We start from the raw sequence: 21927 nt of genomic DNA on the forward strand, positions 1-21927 counted from the left end.
TACATCACTTTCCATACAAGATTCAATTAGTCCAAGCCGAAAGACAAGCAAGCGCATCTGGAATACACCCGTGCCATCATAAACCTCGCAAAAAATGATGAAACTTCATTTCAAGTGGCTTTGTTAATAAACAAAACTGTTGATTTTGGAGCAGTGCGAACCCAAGACTAACTCACCAGAGACCACTGCATCCAGTTAAAGTAACGGTTTGGTGTGCCGTAACAGCCGAACGCATCATTGAACCTTATTTCTTCGAGGATTATGATGGTGTTGTTCAGACGGTCAATGGAAGCACTATAGGATAATGGTTGAAAATTTTTTGATGCCACAAAAAACTACCAGATGACCACAATATGTGGTTCCAACAAGATGGTGCCACAGCTCACACCGCTCAAGCCAGCACTTTCCCAAGTGCGTTATTTCGAAAAATGGTGATGTGAGATGGCCACCGTGCTCACCAGATTGGGCTGCCCCAGACTTTTTTCTTTGGGGCTATCTCAAGCATAAAGTGTATGCCAATAACCCTCAAACCATATAGGCCCTAAAAGAGAGCATCCGGCATGAGATAGCCACAATATCTCCTGAAACTCTTAAGAAATGCCATGGAAAATGCTGTGAGAAGAACACGTTTGTGAGCAAGAAGTGGGGGTGGTCATTTGGCTATTATTTTTCACATATGATGTAAAAAATTTCCAAGAATAAAGCTTTCATTCACTGTTTAAATAGTTCATTTATTACATTTCATTCTAAAGTTACAGAGAAAAACTGTTCAGCTTATTTTGCGCCATCCTGTATAAGGATACCAGACAAAAAATTAGTCCTTTGTGGTATTTTAGGGCATATAACAGGCTGAACATGTTATCCTAATAACAGGCTGAAATATCAGCATATTATTCCCAACTTTTTATTTTGACAAATAAGGGTACGGGGGGGGGGTTCGTTTTATAGAAGAAAGTACATTTTAAAACCATAAAAGTAAGAAAGACAATTTCCTTACACTGAGTGTGGTGCCAACTGCATCTTTATTTAAATAAATCTTCTCCCTTTTGTCTACCCTTACTTTTATAAAACTCACACATATTTATAGTTTTAATTTGATAATTGTTTATTATATTAATCTTTTATTTAGTTTAATTGGTTTACCATGTTCCAGTTAACCATTTAGGTTTAGAAACATCTCATTATTTCAGACGGGTTCTATAATAGATAGGTTACCCTGTATTTTTGTGTCTAGTGCACAAACTTCACAAATTTAACATTATGTAAAGCTTGCTTACTCACTTTTTTTTTTTTTTGTCATAGACTGAACTGTTGCAAACTAGCTTTTGAGAACCACTGTTTTGGATGATCAAGTTGAACCTCTTGTTAACTATTTGAGGCACAGTTATAATTTCAGTGCTCCTGTATTCCACAGGATGGCAACTGTTGTCACTTCAGAATATGTTTATTCTTAATTTTACTGTCTATCCATTTCTTTATCTCCTATTACCAAAACATTTCTATCACTGTATGCTCAGTGGGCATCAGCATAGGATTCCCAACTTTTTATTTTGACAAATAAGGGAACAGGGGATCATTTTATAAGAATTGACAGAGCATGTACTGGGGTACAATTTGAGAGGTTCATTCTGAAGGTAGAAGACAGAGAGCCATGGTAGATGGCTCTCTGTCTTCTACCTACTCCACTAATGCTGGTGTTCCCCAAGATTCAAGGTTTCTTTTCCTCTTGTATATTAATGACCTTCTTTCACTGACTGGAAATCCTGGCCATAGTTTTGCTGATGATGGCACATTGCATTCCACTTCCCAGTTTGAGAAACCTTGCCCTGCTCAAACAGCTTGAACTTCTTGAATATATACACTACCAATTCCTTAAATGCCGATCTCCAGATAATTTTCCAGTGGGACAAAGATAACTTGATTGATTTCAATCCTTCTAAAACCCACCCTTTTATCTCGCAAAAAGGATTCTTCTTCTCCTATGCTGATTTTTGATTACACTTTGATTTCTAGGGAAGATCATATATCTCTATTGGGGGTTACGTTGACTTCTAATATTGCTTCCTCTGCATCTTAAAAAACAGGGTTTTCTCTTTTGCTCCTGTGTTACTTTTCCTCCAAACAGCTGTTCATTCTGTACAAATCACAAATTTGCCCTACCATTCACTATTGTTCCCACATCTTGGTCGGTGCCCCCAAAACCTCTCTCAGGCTTCTAGATTCCATTCAAAAGAGGGGCCATAAAATCCTTAAACAACCAACCATCAAAAGTGGGAAGTTAGATTAAATAATGACTCATCTCTAACAGAGTCTCTGCACTCTGTCTCTTAGATGTTCTCTTTCTGCTACATAGATACTTCCATGGGCACTGTTCTGAATTGGCTTCTATAATTCCCACTCTCTCTCTCTCTCTCTCTCTCTCTCTCTCTCTCTCTCTCTCTCTCTCTCTCTCTCTCTCTCAAAGTAGTCCAAATGCATGCCACTACTAATCAACATCCTTTTACTGTCCAACTTCAAACTCACAGAATCAACTTTTCTTCTTCCTCATTTATTCATTCAACTTCCAATTTCTGGGACAACTTCCCTTCCTTCATACGTATTTCCTGAACATTACCTTCATGTTACATATTACCTGATGGTCAAAGAGAATAATGGAATAAATAAGAATTAAATGATAAACTAATAAAAAAAATAATAATAAATCATATTGAAAAATTGAGATAAAGTAAGCTGCTGATTTATTCTTTTGTTTATCATTTCCAAATTTGATTTATTCCCTTTGGACTGAATGTCTCTCTCTCTCTCTCTCTCTCTCTCTATGTGCAATATGCATTAATTAGCTTCATTTAAGTTGGAATAATAGTTTTGGAATACCATTTAGAAAATAGCAGAATGTAATTCAGAAGAATTCTGACTAAAGCCGAATCTATTAAAAGTTGGCAGATATATGCAAGCAGCAATCTCCAAGTAATGAACAATATATGTATATGCAATTTAATTTAAATATGAAGAAATTATAAATAATGACACACTAATGCAAGCACATTTTTACAATTAGCAAAGTGCAAGTTACAATTTATTCATAAATGAATAAATAGATTTTTTTTTTTTTTTTTTTCCAAATTTGCTAATAAACTGATAGTTTATGAAGTTCAGAATCAGTTCAGCAGTGTAAAGGAAAACTGGCATTTGTGTCTGGTGTGTTACATTTCAGATGTATTAGTGAATAGTAATAATTCATGATTTAAAGCAAAAAAAAAAAAAAAAAACCAAACAAGCAATGACTTATGTGCAAACCAAGAACATTTCATTTCTGTGCATCTTCCATACTGCCCATTCATTCTTCCAACCAGCACATGGCAACAAACATAATATTGAGTGCTTCAACTAAAATATATATGGTATATGGATAGCCTATGTGATATGTATGAGAAAAATAAATAACAATGTGAGATATCTATTTGTCCAATTTTAATGAAAAATAGGACAGCTCAACAAATCTTTCTAAAAGTTTCAAATATAAAATTTCATGAAATCTGTCTGCTGGGAGAAGCATTGTTATGTGCAAAGTATTCTTGTATGTAAAGGCAGTAACCATGGTTTCCCTTATATGCTGCCAAGTCATCTAACGACAAAGTGCCAAGGCCAGCATTTAAAACAAAATCTAATGAAATATTTGTATCTTTGTGTATATTAATGTGTGTTTTGTTGTATGTTGTAAGCCAGCACCTGGCATTTAGCAGTCAGGGGGCAGGAGAACAAAGGCTCTGCTACCTTCTGACTCCATTCCCAAGCCACAAGGAGGCAGCCAGGTTCTATTATCAAGAGACACGTACCGAGGTTGTCACAAGGAGAACCTCAAAATAATTTAGAAAGGGAAAAGGGGAGAGAGGATGAAGAAAAAGGAACAGAAGAGAAGCAGAATATAGATATTCTCTAGAAATATAAGCAGAAGAATATAAAAGAGAAAAGTAAGAAGACTACATTTCCATGTAGTCTTCTTACTTTTTAATTAAAAACTAATTATAAGCAGCTATGCATATACACATACAATCAATTTTACCCAGTAATCATAATAAACCCAGTCATAATATCAACCATTAGGGCAGATAATAACTGAAAATGAAATTTAAAACTCCAAAAACAACAAGGCAAGAATCATACCAATAAGCATTAGAAAGACTGCCAATCAATCAGCAAAACCCCCAACAACACGATTAATGCAAGATAACAACACACAACAAGGAAATTAATCTAATACCACTTCCACAACCCAAGACACAATCAGAGAGCAAGTCCAAATAGACAACTTAAAATTTAATTTAACAATAATCAAGCAGTATTTTACATTTTAACAAGTATTAGTCTGAACCCAACCCCGACACCAGAAAACTGGGATCAGGGTCAAGCCATGCAGACACAAATACAGGCTGTCACGACAGAGACATCCAAACAAAACAAGGAGAAAACACTAATGCTGACAATCCTCAACCAGTACTGATAGCAATTTACTAAACAGCCATGACAACTTCTCTAAAATACAAATTCAGCTGAAACTATCAGCACGAACAAACAAATAGAAGTGAAAACGATAAAACAGGTCATAAAATCTAAAAGCCTTTAAGCAACAACTCGCAGCATAAAATCATTTTAAATAAGTTCAGGTTTAAACAACTATTAAGGTTATTAAGACAACAGAACCCCTGCTGCCAAATTCATATGACCCAAGCTATTGGTGAAAGAGCCACTAAAACCCCGAATCATCACCTAAAAAATAATTAGAATGAACAATTCATCAACAGAACAAGGTGAATTAACAAAATACACTTGGCCAACTAAACGCAATGGCCCTCTGCAACCCACAGAGACAACAGGATGATATTTGCATTATTAACAACATAGTAATTTTATAACCCTTAGAAGACAGTTCATGACATTATCGTAATATACAGTTGGAGCCATGTAAGGCGCAGAGACTACAAAATTCAATTTACATTATTGACGGTAATTTTAAATCCTCATAAAAAAAATTCAAAACTTTAATTGAAATATGAAAAAGAAGCTTACATAGCTACTGCTAATAATAAGCTGGAAATACCATACAAAACATCAAGTAATTATCAAAATACATTTAAATAATTGTACAAGATAATTTAGCATTAAACAATAATTCAACAAGATAAAAATTTATTGCCACCCGCAGTAGGTAACACAAAAAAAAAAAAAAAAAAAATTTTTTACATTAATTACAGAGAAGCCTAGTTTAAGAATTCATTAATAATATGATTTAACTCAAATCATTATATACAGAAAAACTCTATCTAGAGCCAATGACAATGACCAGAGCCCACTCGTATAAAAAAAAAAAACAGCAAGAGGGGGGGGGGGGCAACCAAAACATCAAAAAAGAAAAACAGCACCTCAAGCAACCAAAATTTTTATCAAACAAGCAACAGTGCAGAAAAACCAAAGAAACCACAAAGTCCAAAGCAAAGAAAAGACAACTATAAATCAAGAGAAGCCAATCTCTTACGACGTTTGAAGATTTTTTCCGCAAAAGTGGAAAAGGCATTATAGTTTTCTAAAGTCTCCACCAATTTTGGAAAATTGTCAACATGTAAAACCCAGTGATCAGTTGAAATTCAGACCTAAAGTCAACATACTGAATACAATCAAAAATTAAGTGAATGTCAGATTCTACTGCACCACAGGAACAATTTGGGGAAGGAACAAGACCAAAGGAGAACAATTTTTCATTCAAATTTCCATGACTGGAAAACAAAAAGTAGCATAAAGACCAGGAATAAACCAAGCTAAATTTTTCTTATTAATTTCAATGACCTTTGGGAAGAATAGAAAAGTGGTATGACCTGTAGCTCCAATAATCCAGTCAAGCTGCCATTCAGAAAGAAATTGATCTCTTATACATTGAATATCCAATTTTACAGAAAGATCTAAATTTAAATAATATTGATCCAACACAGAAGGAATACCTTGTCTTCTACAATATTGAAGGTAACTAGAAATCACTTCAAATTTAATAGGAACTTTACCAGTAACGACTTGGAGGGCAGAGGAAGCAATAGTCTTACAAGCACGAGAAGTAGCCAGCAGAAAGAAACATTGGGCCTGAGTCAAATATTTATTAACTAAAAATTTGGGCACACTAGGACCCCAAGCACCAGCAGCATAACAAACTATAGGAAGAAAAATGCTTTTATAATAAATTCTAAGAACAGAAGGTTTGAGTCCCACAGAAGCCCTTGTAATTCTGATTTAACTTCCAGTTTTTACTTTTTGTAGAATAAATTTGGCGTGTTGAATGAATTGAAAACAGTCGTCAATGAGGACACCCAAATATTTGTAAGATTTAACAAGTTTTATGTACTGGTCCAAAAGCCTAATATTGGGAAGACGATTGATGCTAAGGGAACCTTTAAACAGCATTTGTTTAATTTTGGAGATAGAGATCTCCAATTTATGAAACTAACACCAACTATGAAAGTCCGATAAAATGTCATTGCCACGTTCCTCCAATTGGAACCTAGAATAACCAGAACAACCAGATCATCGGCATATGCCACTTTAGTAACAAAATCATGTTCAGAACTCAGCCACCCATCAAGGATCACATTCCAACTCACGGGCCCAAGAACGGATCCCTGAGGGCAGCCACAAGTAACCGGTCTCTGAACAGCACACAGGCCAGAGGAGACAACAAGGCACCTATCAGAAAAATAATCCGTGCTCAACCAGTAAAGAGGGATAGAAACCTCAGCCTCCCGGAACCTCGCCAGGACGCTTTGTCACGAAACCGTGTCAAAGGGCCCTTTGTTATGTGCAGGTAGATGTAGTGAATACAACGGGTGCATTATGTATACATATATGCTAACATGCCTAAAATAAAACTTGTGAAAGTTAGGAAGAGTTGTTAGCCATGGATGTAAAAAATGTGAGCATTCAGCACAACGTCCTTTGGCCATCAGCTAGATTTTGAAAGGAACTTGTTTTCTGTTAAAATAAGTACCTTGATTTCTTTTAATAATCTTGCTTTAATTTTTTTTTTTTTACTATAATTTCTTAGATTACTGCTTAAAAACGTTGATTGCACTTTATGCTGTATTAAAGATATCTCTAATATGTAAGAGATATTAGCATTAGTAGAGGCATATGATGCAAGAAAGCAAGCTTATATAGCATAAGCCAAAAAAAAAAAACCCTTCCCATTTCACCCATCCATTCACTCCAGAAGTTTGTCTAGTTCAGTCTTGAATTTATTTAAACTGTCAACTTCCACAACGACAGATGGAAGTTTGTTCCAGCAGTCAACCACTCGCTGGCTAAAGGCAAATTTCTGCACATCTATTTTACAACTAATTCCTCAATTTTTCCTAAAATGAGCCCCCAGACCTCTATGAACCACTCAAGCTGTGGCCTGACCATTGCATTTAACTAGGAGATAATCACCTCCTTATCCCTGCTAGCAAAATTCCTATATATCATTGACAAGACCCCATGACATACTCTTGCAGCTTGTCTGCACTGCTCAGAAAACTTCGTATCTGACTGCACAATTGCCACCCCCCCCCCCCCGTTCTTTTTCATTCTCCACTACCCTGACTGTAGTACCACACAATTGAAACATTACTTTGGGATTACTGCTACCCATATGCAGTACTTTGCATTTGTCAATGTTAAACTTCAGTTGCCACCTTTCAGCCCATCTGCTCAATTTTTCTAGATCCTGTTTCAGCAGCATATCATCATTAACAACCCTACCAACCTTTGTATCATCAGCAAACTTGAACATTAACCCTGATATTCATTGATAAATACAGAAAACAATGGGCTTGACGTGGGCCTTTAACAAACCCACGCTGTGTCTGAACTATAACTGCAGTCTACTTTAACCAGTGACTCCATTATTTTCCCCGGAACAGAAGTTAAACTAACAGGTCTGTAATTACTCGTGTCATCTTTCAATCGCCCTTTGTGAATTGGGGATACATTTGCACATCTCCAGTCCATGGGGACTTCCACTGAGTCCAGGGATGCTCTCATAATTATGGCTAAGCATTTGCTTACTTCCTCTGCCGCCTCTTTTAATATAACTGGATAGATCCCATCCACCCCATGTGCCTTTCTTATGTTTAACTTCAGCAATTTCTCCTCCACTTTGCTCTCAGTTATTACAGAATCATTTAACTCCCTGGAATTTGATAAGCTTCTGGCCTCCACTTCTCTACATAATTCCTCACGTGTTCATGTCAATACAAAATACTCCTTCAGTTCAGCTACCTGAGCAGAATCGTCAACAATCGAACCATTGATATCAAGTGGACCAATCTGATTCATCCACTTCCTTCTAGAATTTACATAAGTAAAGAAGTCTTTATTAGAGATATTAGAGTAATAATTCTAAACAAGGAGAAGGCACACAATTTTCAGAATTTTTTGTTATGTTTAGACAGTAAGTTATGAATTTTTTTTATGCTGAATTATGAAAGGCTTGATTAGTAAAATTAACTGAATAATCACTGTAAAAGCATTTTTCCTAAGGTTACTGATTCAGTGATCACACCTTAAATTAAGCAACTTTGATTTATGCTAAAAAATTAAAATTTTTTCAATGTAGTGCTCATTGACTATTTAACCCATTTCAGTATGAGAGGTTCCTTAGACATGATACTACAGTTGCCACTGTATATGCACCTATTATTTTTCCTCCAGCATCTGTTCTAGTTTTTAAAGAAAAGAAAGATGGTAAGTAACAGTATACCTATCGTCTTTTTGTTTTTAAAATTGAAGTCTGATTAAGTATATTTGAGTAATCGCAGCATACAGCCTTAATTGTCTGTTCCTGTTACCTGAAACTCAATTCTTAACTTGAATCCCCTTTCCAAGATTGAAATTTGATTTGCTGAATTCATGCAATTAATTAATAATTAAGTGCTTCTGTATACTAAATATTGCAAGTTAAATCAATAAAAAATATAATTTTTATATTTTCAATTCCGTTAGTAGGGGATTTATCCACTAGAACAGGAGTTTATGGGGGCAGATCACAGTATAACTATTTTTGCTTATACATAGTTTATCAGTAATCATGTATAAACACACTTAGATACTGATAAACAACTAGTAATTTCTGCAACAGAACTTAATTGAACCCAATAACGCATTGTTTTTTAATTATTCGTTCCAAGACCTCGGAAGTTAATTTTCGCTATATAACTAAGCTGTTTATTTCTCTAAAAGATCATTTTTATAATGTAAATTGTATTAGTTACCAATTCAAATCATTAAAACGCACTACACTTTCATTGTTATCATATGTTCTGTTATAAGAATCAATTTTGAACGCCTTCATGATATTTTTCTAAAGCACATTTTTGGAGGTCATGTCCATAAAAACAATTAGCGGTTTATTGGGCTTTTCTGTTAGCACACTCAATTATCAACGGGTAGTAAACTTGATGTTACTGCATTTGTAAAAATACCGATAGCTGGAATTGTGTGGGTTTTTACGTTATTATGGTGAAATGTGTTTCCCCTTCACTGCAATCTTCAATCATATAAAAAACAAATTTTTCAGAATCTTCTCTTCGTTCCTTTTTTTTTTTTTTTTTAAGCTTCGTAAACTAATCGTGTTAGTTGCAATTTGTGCGTGCTGTTAAAAATGCTTATACATGTTATCGTGAAATTTTTAAAGAAAAGAGCAGATTATCTTGGAAACAAAGGCCTTTTGAAGCACTTCTGAATAAGAAGACTGCTTGTACAACAAGCCAACAATGAGTGCCGACCCATGATGAAGAATAAACATTCTTTAAATTATAATTTGCTTGATTTTACAGGCTATGTTTTCATTTCTTTGGACAAATCAATCACTGTTTAAACATAAACTAATTAGCTAACTAATTTCATTGTTGAGAATGTAACCCCTGTTTGTAACGTTATGTCTGTGGGAAATAAATTCCCGCTTTACGAGTTTTTGCTTTATGAACGTGCGCTAAGAATGAATTAACTCGTAAAGCCGGGAACTACCTGTATTTACTTCAATCTTATTTTTTCTTAAAATTAATAGTTACAATTCATTTAATTAACTAAACACAAGCAACCACATCTTCCTATCACTATGCTAAATTAAGCATTCACAAAAACCTCCATTTTTCTTTACAGCATATATAAGTTAAGTATAAGCTTCATTTTTATAACATTTGGGATTGTATTTCAGTTAAAAGCATATTCTTTTATTTTGCAGAAATATGAACCAATGAGAATCCAAGTGGTGTAAGACAATTTTATATTCCTTTGGGTATTTTTTTAGTACCTAATCACAGAAAAATCAAGAAACATGATAAAAAAAAAGTGTTTTCTGAAGGGCAGAAATGACTTATACCACCATCATATTTAAGGTTGCTAAAAATGGATGAAGAAAATATAATACTTAATTTTCTCTGAAATAAGAAGATAAGCAAACAAATTAGATGGAAAGACGTTGTTGTTTGTGTTTAGTTAATTATATGGGTTGTAACTATTAATTTTAGGGAAAAATAAAACTGAAGTAAATAGTGGTTCCAAGGAATAAAATTATATATAGCCATAATGAAAAATATTTTTGAAAATATAAAGAAAAACTCAAGATAAATATATTCTATCTGATTTAAACCTGTTCTTCGTGTAAATCAAAGGCCCCTCCTCTCATATTTCCTCAATGGATGTGGCACACGTGAGTTCTATCATATTCTTTTTCTTCAACTTCTTGACTGGTTGTTTTGTTAGGAACAATTTCTAGTTTGGTGATGTAATTAATAATTTTAGTTAGCTTTTAAATTCAAATTCTAACCATATTTAGCTTTAAAATTCAAAATTTGAAAAATCCATTGAAAAAAAAAAAAACTTTATTTAAAAGGGTCTCCTTGTACAAAATTTAAAGAGGGCGACTCTTTTTTTTTTTTTTTTTTTTTTTTTTTTTTTCAATTGCCTCTTTAATCGGCAAAACTACCATACAACCAGATCAGTTACTGCATGAGGGTGGCACCTGGTTTCTTATGGTTGTTAAAGGTCACATGGGAGATCATTTGCCTTATCTTTTGGGGGAACTCAGAATTTAGTTTCACCATTAATTTCTTTTTAACCAGGTGACTGACCAAATTTTCATTTCTTCCCCCCCCCCCAACACACTGGTTGGGGAGAAAGAAAGTATCACCCCTAGTAATACTTTCTTTTTAAGAGTTGTAGAAAAAACTCTTCAGACCGTAATCTATAAATAATAATCTTTTTTGTGTGAAGACATGCCATGTTCTCTATTTAGTTTTTTTTTTTTTTTTTCCACAGATGCCCACAATAGTAAAATTGCACTTTAAACAATATGAACATCACCAATTTCAAGGTTATCCAAAAATATTCCCTAGTAGTGATTTAAATAATAATGTGTAAATTGATTTGCAAAACTTTAAAAGTTTTAAAATTACCTCTAGAAAATAATTTTAATAATGCATAAATGTAATTATCAATCAATCAAAAATACTATTTTCATGATGGAAAAATAACATTACGATGACTTACCTTACCTAATATCTCTAAAAAAAAAAAAAGGTAACGTGCAGCCATTATCAACCCACTGCAGGATGGAAGCCTCTTCAACAATTCATGCTGAGAGAAATGGACCATAATCTGCCACGCTGGTCCAGTGCGGGTTGGCAGATTGACCGTATTCAGCAGTCAGGGGCTTGAACCCCGGTCTACTCAAAGAGCGTGTGCTACTGCACTCCTGCTCCTGACCACTCGGCTACGGATCATTGTACGGTGCATCTTCTCCCAAGATTACACAAATCCCATTCCACAGTTATCCATAATTGACCATCACGTGGTGAAGTTTTGGTAAACATGTTTCAGCAACTATGGTACTGCTTTGCAATCATGGATATGTCCTGATGAAAGCATTCACCTTACTCATCGCTTGTATCTCACAAATTTCCAGGGGTAAAAATGAGATGGGAATGAAGAAAATGAATTTTCAGACTTTCGGTAGCCCATATCTTTATAACATTTCAGTAAAGTTTACACCAGAGATTCATAATTATCATTTGCTATGATATTGCTACGTTGCTCCTTGTGGTCATCACTCATGGAACTAATAACTTAATTCGCTCCCAAAATAAAAGCAAAAAATGTTTAAGGAACATGTACACTGAAAGGGCAGAATTCATGGGATACCTGGTTCCTGGGCAATGCGACACTGTCACCCTTTAGTAGTGGATGAATTCACCGCTTAGCAGGTATATAAGTATGCTTCATTCATGTGTAGCCAGTAATTCGATTTCGGTATGGATTAACGTCTTGAGTTAACCGACACGTGGGTCACTCTATCATGGAGGTGGTATAGAAATTGCACTATCCCCATTCAAAAGTATCAAGAATGTATTGGGAATATGCCATTTCCAGAATAACATCTCATTGTGGACAGTGCTGTGGGCAGAGAAAGGTGGTGGATGAACGTGGCCATCGACATCCGTCTCTCATTGTTTCAGCCAAGAGAGTGACAGTGACACAAATCACCACTGACTTCGATAAGGGAGGTGCCAGAAACGTCTCCACCAAGACCATCAGGCGATCGTTAGCCGTAATAGGTTATGGGAGCTGCTGACCCACCAGAGTCCCATTGCTAACACCAAAACACAGGACTCTACGCCTCAACTGGGTGAAAGAACATCATCACTGGACCTTGGATGATTGGAGACGGGTCTCCTGGTCTGATGAGTCCCGTTTCCAGTTATTTCGAGCGGACAGGAGGGTGTATATCTGGCGGAAACTGCACAAAGTTATGCACCCATCATGTCAACAAGGAACTGTTTGTGCAGGTGGACAGTCTGTAATGGTCTGGGACATGACATCTCTAGTAGCATCGCTGGTCCAGGTGTCCATCCTTGCAGACCATCTGCATCCCTTCATGGTTATTGTGTACCCACAGGGCAATGGACTCTTCCGCCAGGACAATATGCCTTCCCACAGAGCTGTGGAAACTAGAACATGGTTTGAAGAGCATTCTGCAGATTTTACCACCATGTAATGGATCCCCGTTCAATGGACATGAACCCTGTGGAGCATCTTTGGGATGCTGTGGAAAGGTCTGTTCGAGCATTGGATCCTCAACCCAGGAATGCGATAGAATTATGGATAGCAGTGCAGCAAGCATGGAAATACAGTGGGTATGCTAGAACGAACGTAATTGGTTCTAGAACCTCGTTCGTTGTAGCATCTGTTCATTCTAGCATACATTAAAATATATGTATTTAGGGGTAATCTGTTCCGGGCCCACAGTGTAGAGCAAAGTTACCATCCAATACAACGATTTAAACAGGAAAAATATAATACAAAATGAAAAATATAAGTGGAAAAATAATATAAAATTAATTTTACTTTTTTACACTGTACATAAAATTTGAAAAGCATAAACAATGTTTCCTTAGTGAAAAATATAAACAAACTTTCCCTATTTTTATGATTTTTATTAAAATAAAAATCATAAAAATAAAATAAAATTTTATTAAAATAAAAATCATAAGCCACAGTGGTGAAAGGAGAGGAGTCATCGTTCCCACTCATCTTGGGTGACTGTTCTGTGGGAGTTTCATCATTTAATCAAGCTAGACCAATGGCCACCTGAGCCGTAGCTCATCTGCCACTTACAATCATAACTGTTTTATTTGTTAACAACCTTGGTCAATCAATTTAACAAAAACAACAAACAATTACAAAAGTCTAACTTGACTAATGACAAAATCAAAAGATAGCACAACCTTTAGCCTCGCGCCGGAGTCGGCATCTCCGTCCCCACCATGAGGAGGTAGGTTGCCCTATCTAGTGAAACACAGTCTGGTACCTGCCAGACTAAATAATAATAACAATTGATCTTTCATAATTCATAATAACAATTGATCAAACAGTACTCACACCGGTCCAGTTCCTGCGAACCCCAACACTGACATTACTGTGACCGACGACCCCCAGTCACCACCGGGAGAAGTCTTCCTACAATTGCTAAGAAAGGGGTACCCCGACATGATACCAACTAATCCTGTTCAGTTCTTCTCTTTAAAGTATCAACTGCCTTTAAATATTCTGGACAAGTTTGATCGTTAGCACCATGTGCAGACGGCACCTTCCTCCTCCAGCAATTTACACATTTTGGAGCATCCGCTCTTTGTGTACAAGACTTAAAGGTGTGACCACTCCCGGCACAGTGACTGCAGAACTCGCCTGCATCACAGTACCGGGCCACATGGCCATACGCCATACATTTATAACATTGTGTCGGCGTCCACAACTCCCGAACACGGTGTGAGCTCCAATTCAAAAACACTCTTGAATATTTTAAAAGGTATCTCCTTACACGTGGGGAAACCTCCACCACTACATTGTACCCGGGAGAATTCCTTGCCTTATTTTTAGCGAGTATTTTTATCTCGGAAAGAATTTGGTCTTTATTGACAAATCCGTCAACCAAATTCCTTTCCCACAATTCATTTTTTAGGGACTCTCGATCTACATCTGAATCAACATCAAAAATTACTAATCTTGGCAATCGACGAAGGGGCCTTTCACCCTCCATCCCAAGCTTTTGTATCTCCGTACACTCTTCAATTTTCAACGATCGAAACTGCTTCAACTTCAGAAGCAGTTTCGATCATTACCCTTTTATTTCTTATAGGTCGAACTGATACTATCTTGACGTCAGTTAAGACAGGGGCAACTCGTCCTATCAACTCACTCTTAACTTGGTCACTAGTACTATATTTGTCCGCCTTTACCTTCACTATAATCATTTTATTCTTGGACTTTACCTCACTGGAACTGACAGCCTCTGCATATGATCTTTGATCAGCCTCTTCTTTTTCTTTCTGTTCCATCAAAGTGTTCAACTTGGTCTCAAGGAACACATTTCGAACAGTCAAGGACTGCACCAACTCAGCCATCTTTTCCCAGTATCCCATTACAATATCTAGATCGTGTACACTTGGCTTTTTTAAAGCCGATACAAAAAACCTTAATTTACTTCTATAATGTTCCAAATTCTCCAAGGTGGTAGGTTCTAACATACACTGTGCAAATTCCGAGGACTTCTCCTGTGAATCTAGAGGTGTCTTCTGTCTTGAACTCTTCCCATCTGGAATTCTTTTCTTTTCAGGTGGTCTACTCGAGACCTCTCCTGTAACTTCTTCAACTGACGACTCCGAGCTTTCCTCCGAAGATTCTTCTGATTCTTCCACTGGAGGGGCCGGAATCTTTTTCCTAGTTCTTGGCATTATGCTCTAGTACTTTCTTAACCAATCACAAAATTTTGATTACACGAAATTACAAAAAGAACCAGTCCTAAACAAGCTCTATCTGCCAGCTGAGGGAACAATCACCTCAGCTGCCCAGCCCAGACCACTTGGAGGAAGAGCCTCTTCAAACAATTTGTTGTTCAGGGATTAAACAAACAGCCGCACCATCACAAGACCAAACGAGTCGCAATGATAAAGTTTTGACCAACTAATCAACAAATCATTTGGCACCTGGGCCTGGGAGTTTCATCAGTTGGAGGGCGTTTGTCCACCTTTTTGGAGAATGAATCCAGGGATTGACTGCTTTATCCTGGATTTTTGGACCCTCCAAAAGTGGGCCATCAAGGTGTCATTAAAATGATTAAGGTCCATTTCCACAGCAGCAGCAGCATCCAGCATCCGGGTGATAATCTTTTATAAATTTGGACAGTTTATTCCAGCAAGAGAACACCTCTTTTAGGTCCTCAACTGGAATGTTCTGACTTTTTTTCTTGTCCTCATCCTTCCCGTCCCCGAAAGCCTTCCTCTTCTTCAGTGCCTCTGCCTCTTCATCGTGAAGCTCTGCTAGCTCCTTCCTGTGGTCCTCCATGCAACTGCCCAGACACACAATTTCCTTCACAACAGGCTCTTCCTCCAACTTTTGAAAGCTTTCGAAGTCCTTTCGAGCCACAGCAATCAGGCCACAATGGCCTCCAAGCTGAATTCAAGCACCTAACAGAAACCCCCTTCCAAACAACCACAATTAGGAAAACAGCATCCAGTATATTGAAGTGACCCTTCCAAAAGTCCTTCAGAGTCACATCTCTGGAAGAAGTGACCTCAAAACATTTCCTGAACAGTGCCTTAGTGTAGAGTTTTTTAAAATTTGCGCCTGCTGGAGGATAGGCATCGTATTAGGTGGCAAGAAGTAAATCTTGATAAAACTGAACTCATCTAGTAATTCTTCCATCAATTTAGGAGGGTGGGCTGGAGCATTGTCCCTGACCAAAAGAACCTTCAATGGAAGCTCCTTCTCCCTAAGATAGTCACGGACAATGGGCCAAATACCTCAGTCACCCAGTCAGAGAAAAGACTCCTGGTCACCCAAGCCTTGTGGTTGGAATGCCACAAAACTCCAAGGTGGTTTTTCCTGATGTTTTTAAAAGCTCTAGGGTTCTCCGAATGGTACACGAGCAGTGGCTTGACCTTGCAATCATCCGAAGCATTAGCACAAAAGAGCAATGTAAGCCAATCTTTCATTGGCTTATGGCCAGGCAAGGTGTTCTCCTCCTTCATGATATATGTTCTGCATGGCATTCTCTTCCAGAAAAAATCTGGTTTCATCGCAATTAAACACCTGCTGCAAAAGAAAGCCTCCATCCTCAATTATTTTCTTAAATTTCTCACGATGTTGCTCAGTAGCATCCCTATTTGCACTGGCAGCCTCACAACACTGTGTAATCCAGTCCTTTTCCTAAATCCTGTAAACCACCCCTTGGTGCCAAAAAACCTCCTTCACAGAGATTATTTGTGAATAGGAGCCTTATAACCAAGTTCCTCAAACAATTGTTTGAGGAACTTGGTTATAAGGCTCCTAGTACAAGTACCTAGTACTGAATCAGTACTTGTCTAGGAGCCTTAGCACCAAGTTCCTCAAACAATTATTTGGCCTTTTCACAAATAATAGCCTCACTGACACTATCACCTACCATTTGTTTTTCATTAATCCACACTAATAGAAGAGTTTCCATCTTTTCTGTGATGTTACAACGTGAACTGCTTAACCTAGATTCCCTTCGCGACGTGTGCACTTTTTATTTCTTCCTTGTTTTTTTTAAATTGTACTGATTGTTGATTTAGCCATACCATATTCAGTACTTAGATCTCCTACACTTTCTCGCCTGGAAATTATTTCTTAATGTTTAAGTTAATTAGCTTTCTCACTATTTTGCCGGCTGCTAAAATTATATAGCAGAATAATTAAAAATATATTTTCTCTGCTAAAGGGCATATAAGCAGATAACTGAACTTTACAAACGATAATAAAGATGATAACTGGCGCTCTAATCAAAGCGGGAAGGCCCTGACACATGTGCACGCGCATGCTACATCAGCCGATAGTATTCCTCTGCGTTCTTTAGCATCCTGATTTTATTGATAAAAACTGTTCATTGTAGCATACCTGACTGTACCTGTGGAACACTTTTGTGAACTAGTGGTCTCAATACCTTGCTGTGTGACTGCCCTTATCCGGGCAAAAGGTGGGCCTACCTGTTACTAGATCGGTATCCCATGATTTCTGCCCACTCAGTGTACACAGGTGTAAGTCATTATTTTAAAACTGATTTACACCACTCTAATTCTTACCAACTCATAGTTCAAGTGCAATATTCCTACAGTCCTTTAATTGCCCATCAGCTCATTACTTACAATAAATATAAGAATTTAATATTTTTCAGCAATTAATATAAACATACTGCATCTTTTCATTACCAGCTAGAAAAAATAATGCAAATGAATGTCATTTCTATTGTGCCGTTTCCCTTCCAAAAGGGGGGTATTTTTTATTTTTTGTAAATACAGTTACCAATTCATATTAGATTAACTTCCATCTGTTGTTATTGGAAGTTAACAGCTTAAATAAATTCAAGACAGAACTAGACAACAAACTTTTGGAGTGAGTTGCTGGGTGAAATGGGAAGGGTGGTTTTTTTGGCTGATGCTGTATAAGCTTTATTTCTTGCATCATACGCCTCTACTAATGCTAAACAGCTTTAAGTAACATACTGTAGTGCTCAAAACAAATTGCATCACCTAATTTTTTAAGTTGTTTGTCCTTATACTGTCAGCTAATCTTTTAGAAATAGCTGAAAGAACATAAGTAATGCCTTGAGTCACAATACACATGAAACTATTAATTGCAGAAAAATTTACTTTTATGCCTTATGGGTAAAATATACAATGAAGTACTTTTCTCCAAAATAACAGAGTTATTTATGGTTCATATAATAATAAAAATTCTACGAAAGCAGTGATATTTTTTTTTTTTTTTTTCATAGGATGACAAGCAGTTGTATAACCAGAAAAAACAGAGTGCACACTAATATTTCATAGGCCCATCCATTGCTTTGATGACTGCTTCACATCATCATGGCATTGACTGGATAAGGTTCTGAATATCTCCTGCAGCTCTCTGAGTGTGCGTTTGATTTCTTTTACATTACTGAAATGCCCATTTTGTTCCAACGATTTTCAATTTGCTTGAGGTCTGGACTGTTCCCAGGCCATGTTATTGTGCAGATTGATTTATCCTTCAACCATTTTTGCATCTGTGGACAGTAAAGGCAGCAAAATAAATTACATTTATTTAAGCAAGAGTGCAATGTTTCATAAATTGAAAACTTTTGTTAATTTTTTGAGATCTGCAGATGAGGATTTTCTGTTTCGGACAGACAGACCAGAAAACTTGCTAGAGATGGATGATGCAGTAGGTAATGCTATTACAAAACATATATGATATTTTGCTGTATTCCACAGAAATGTGGTGAATTTGCAAGTGATCACTATTTTTAGCACATGCATGCATGTGTTTCCTAAGTTGTGAACAATCTGCTTTGTCACAGAACTGACATGTTCATATTTATCTTGAGAATGAAGTGAACCGTTTTTCCTTGAATAGTTTTTTCGATAACCGTCGCCTTGTATTGGATGAATAAATAATCCTTCTGGTGTTGTCTAAGATTTTCATGATAATAATATCATCTTTAGATAATTTGCACTTGTTTTGAACATGCCCTGTCATGTTCAAAATAAGGCCCTTCAGTTGTGCAAGCTTCATATAGATTTTTGTTGACTGCACAATCCTGTTACCACACTGGTCATCGTACCCCCCCCCCCTAGAAGGTACCAGTTCCGAAAAACATGAAATATCACCAAAAAGGGGTTAAACGAACTACTGAAAGAAAAACAAAATATCAAAATAATAGACTGACCATTATGCCCCATATCGACAGAGGACCACGAGGCCGATAATGGTCATGGAATCGCTGCATTTCAATCGCTATACAAATCATCGCAAAGGCGAAAAGATCGAAGAACCAAACCACCCATTCCTCCACCAATGCAGAGGATTTGCACAGCGGTGGTCCTTATGCAGTGAGAAATAATTTAGAACAGACAGTACTCTAGATCAGAGCCACACCAGTGACATAATGTAAGCTTAGCCAGGTACCGCTAAATCATATTATAATTGGCATTATTTTAAATTTTATATCGGTTTTATTAATTGGAATTAAAGTGCTAAATTATATAGGGGCTATCGGCTACTGTTTATATCTTACCTTTAATTCCCTCCCCCCCCCCCTTTTTGCCATACTACTGGCTTATGTTTTTTTATCGGATATATCTGGGCTTCATGTGGAGAAGGTGCATTTTGCTGCCTCTAATGATAGCTTAATATTTATTTATTTTCTTATTTTATGTTAAACTTTTAAGCCATTATTTAAATATATATATATATAAAGAATCTTTCTTTCTTTTTCTATTATTTCCTAACCTAACGTTTAAGGTTAGGTCATAAAATATAAGGAAACCTTTTCTATTATTTCCTAACCTACCATTTAAGGTCAGGTTATGAAAAATAAAGAAACCTTTTCCTTTTTTCGTAACCAAACTTAAATCAACAATATAGTAAAAAGACTCATGAACTCCAAAAATCTGCTTTTAATAAAGAGAAAAAAATATAATGAAGAACAAAAATGAACAGAACGAAACTTTAATTGAGTTTTCATCAAAAAATCAACCGACGTTTTATTTTCCTTACAAAATTTTGCATTACAGCATGGAAATTAGTAAACCTGCATAAAGTCTTTTTGAGTAAATAAAATTTCATTGGAGTATTTAATGCTGTGATAAGCCGAGTGAACGTAACTGAAAGATCTGAGCAGGAGTAAATGAGAATGAGGGGAGAATGCATCAGTAATCTGCTCCATTGGTTGCCTGCTTTTTTACAATTTCTCTATGTACCTAATTAATGCAGGATGTGTGATAAGTTGTCAGTAAAAATATGGGAATGAGAAGCTTGCAATTGAGAAACATGGGAAGAGCAGTTATTGTACAACAAATTATAATCAACTGCACTTCTTGATTTTTTTTCATTTATTTTTTTTTATACTGGAACATTAATTATCAAAGAGATTTTGTCACTAATTGTTCAGAAATTTCACTGTGCCCAAGTTTCCAAATTTTATCAAATGTTATGATAAAAGAATAAATAGGAATAAAATAATACAATTAATAAAAGAGTTCATCATATAGTCATTCTACTACGTGATTAAGTCACAGTGCAAACTACCGATGCATTTTCTACTTACCCGTACAAACTTTGATTTTGACAGTTGTTGCTCATTTAGATTTGTATTCAGGGTTGCCAGTTTTTCGAACATTCTGAAAAACGAACAACCTGTTTCTGCCTATAAAATAAATAGTTAATGCTGTTTTCAATACAATTTCCAAAATTTATATTTATTACGCAATATCAATATGTCTACTCCTAAACATAGGATATCAGGAGTTGGTAAGCACAGGATCAGTACACAGCATAGATCCAGATCGTGTTGTACTAAAGCGGATAGTTTTAAGTGGGCATCCATTTAAAATCAGTAAAAAAACAACAGTAGTGAGGTACATGTTTTTCAACAGAGGTATGTTTTAAATCATTGAATATGCATTATAAGTAAATTTCATTCTTATTTTAAATAAGTCACTTAATTTTATAGTTTTTATATATACATACATATTTCTCTTCATTTGTTGCTGTTAAAAGTACTTATTCTTAACATGTGGATATTCCTTGTAGATTCCTCAACTAAATTTATATATTTATAAAATTTGTTGCATCTTCAGCATGTTTGATTTTTCTTGAACTTCTTTAGTGAAATATATACAGTAAACCCCCACTATTCGTGGGGATTACGTTCCTGAGAAATGTCGCGAATACCGAAAACGCGAATACTGAGTTATGGCTCCCACAGTAATAAAGAGGTTCCGTTCCAAAGTATGAAATATATAAGAAAGAGTAGTCTGAAATTTCGTCTATGTATGTATTATATGTACCTTCATAATATGACTATGTACATAGACGTACATAGTGAAATGCAAGCATATGGCATCGAAATGAAAATAAGAAACAATTTAATATTAAATGTAATATTTATTATAAATTTCAAACAAATCTTTCAAACCAGCGCCTTTGCTAACAAAAAAACTTATCCCGCCAGTGCTATCACCAGTTTCGCTAAAGTGTTGATAAAGGAGTTTTGCCTTTTCACGAATGATGAGTGAACTTAATGGAATTTTATTTTGAGTTCGGTCTTCTATCCACAGATTTAAAGCTTTTTCCATTTTTTCTAATTTAACATCAAGAGTTACAGAGCAAATTTTTGAAGCAATTAGCGCGTTTTCACGGACACTACGGCGGATTTTTAATTCCTATTTTTTGATTGATCATACCGTTGACTCATTGATTTTATAATGTTTTGCCACTGAAGAGACATTTTCACCATTAGAAATTTTGTCTAATAACTCAATTTTATTCGCTAATGTCAATACCTTCTTTGAT

At 36.0% G+C, this 21927-nt stretch overlaps 1 protein-coding gene across 1 annotated transcript in view; it reads left to right on the forward strand.

Moving 5' to 3' along the window:
- The window catches only part of Tsr1 (Tsr1 ribosome assembly factor), a 256253-nt gene that overhangs the window by 198998 nt on the left and 35328 nt on the right, over positions 1–21927 (forward strand). Inside the window, exons 17-18 of the mRNA XM_090371624.1 lie at positions 8664–8763; positions 20870–21010. Coding sequence (XP_090227750.1) covers positions 8664–8763; positions 20870–21010 — 241 coding nt within the window. The remainder of the gene's footprint in view (positions 1–8663; positions 8764–20869; positions 21011–21927) is intronic.

The sequence above is a fragment of the Mastigoproctus giganteus genome, chromosome 4 (genome assembly GCF_048544385.1).
Source record: "Mastigoproctus giganteus isolate SK-2022 chromosome 4, ASM4854438v1, whole genome shotgun sequence".
Classification (NCBI taxonomy): domain Eukaryota; kingdom Metazoa; phylum Arthropoda; class Arachnida; order Uropygi; family Thelyphonidae; genus Mastigoproctus; species Mastigoproctus giganteus.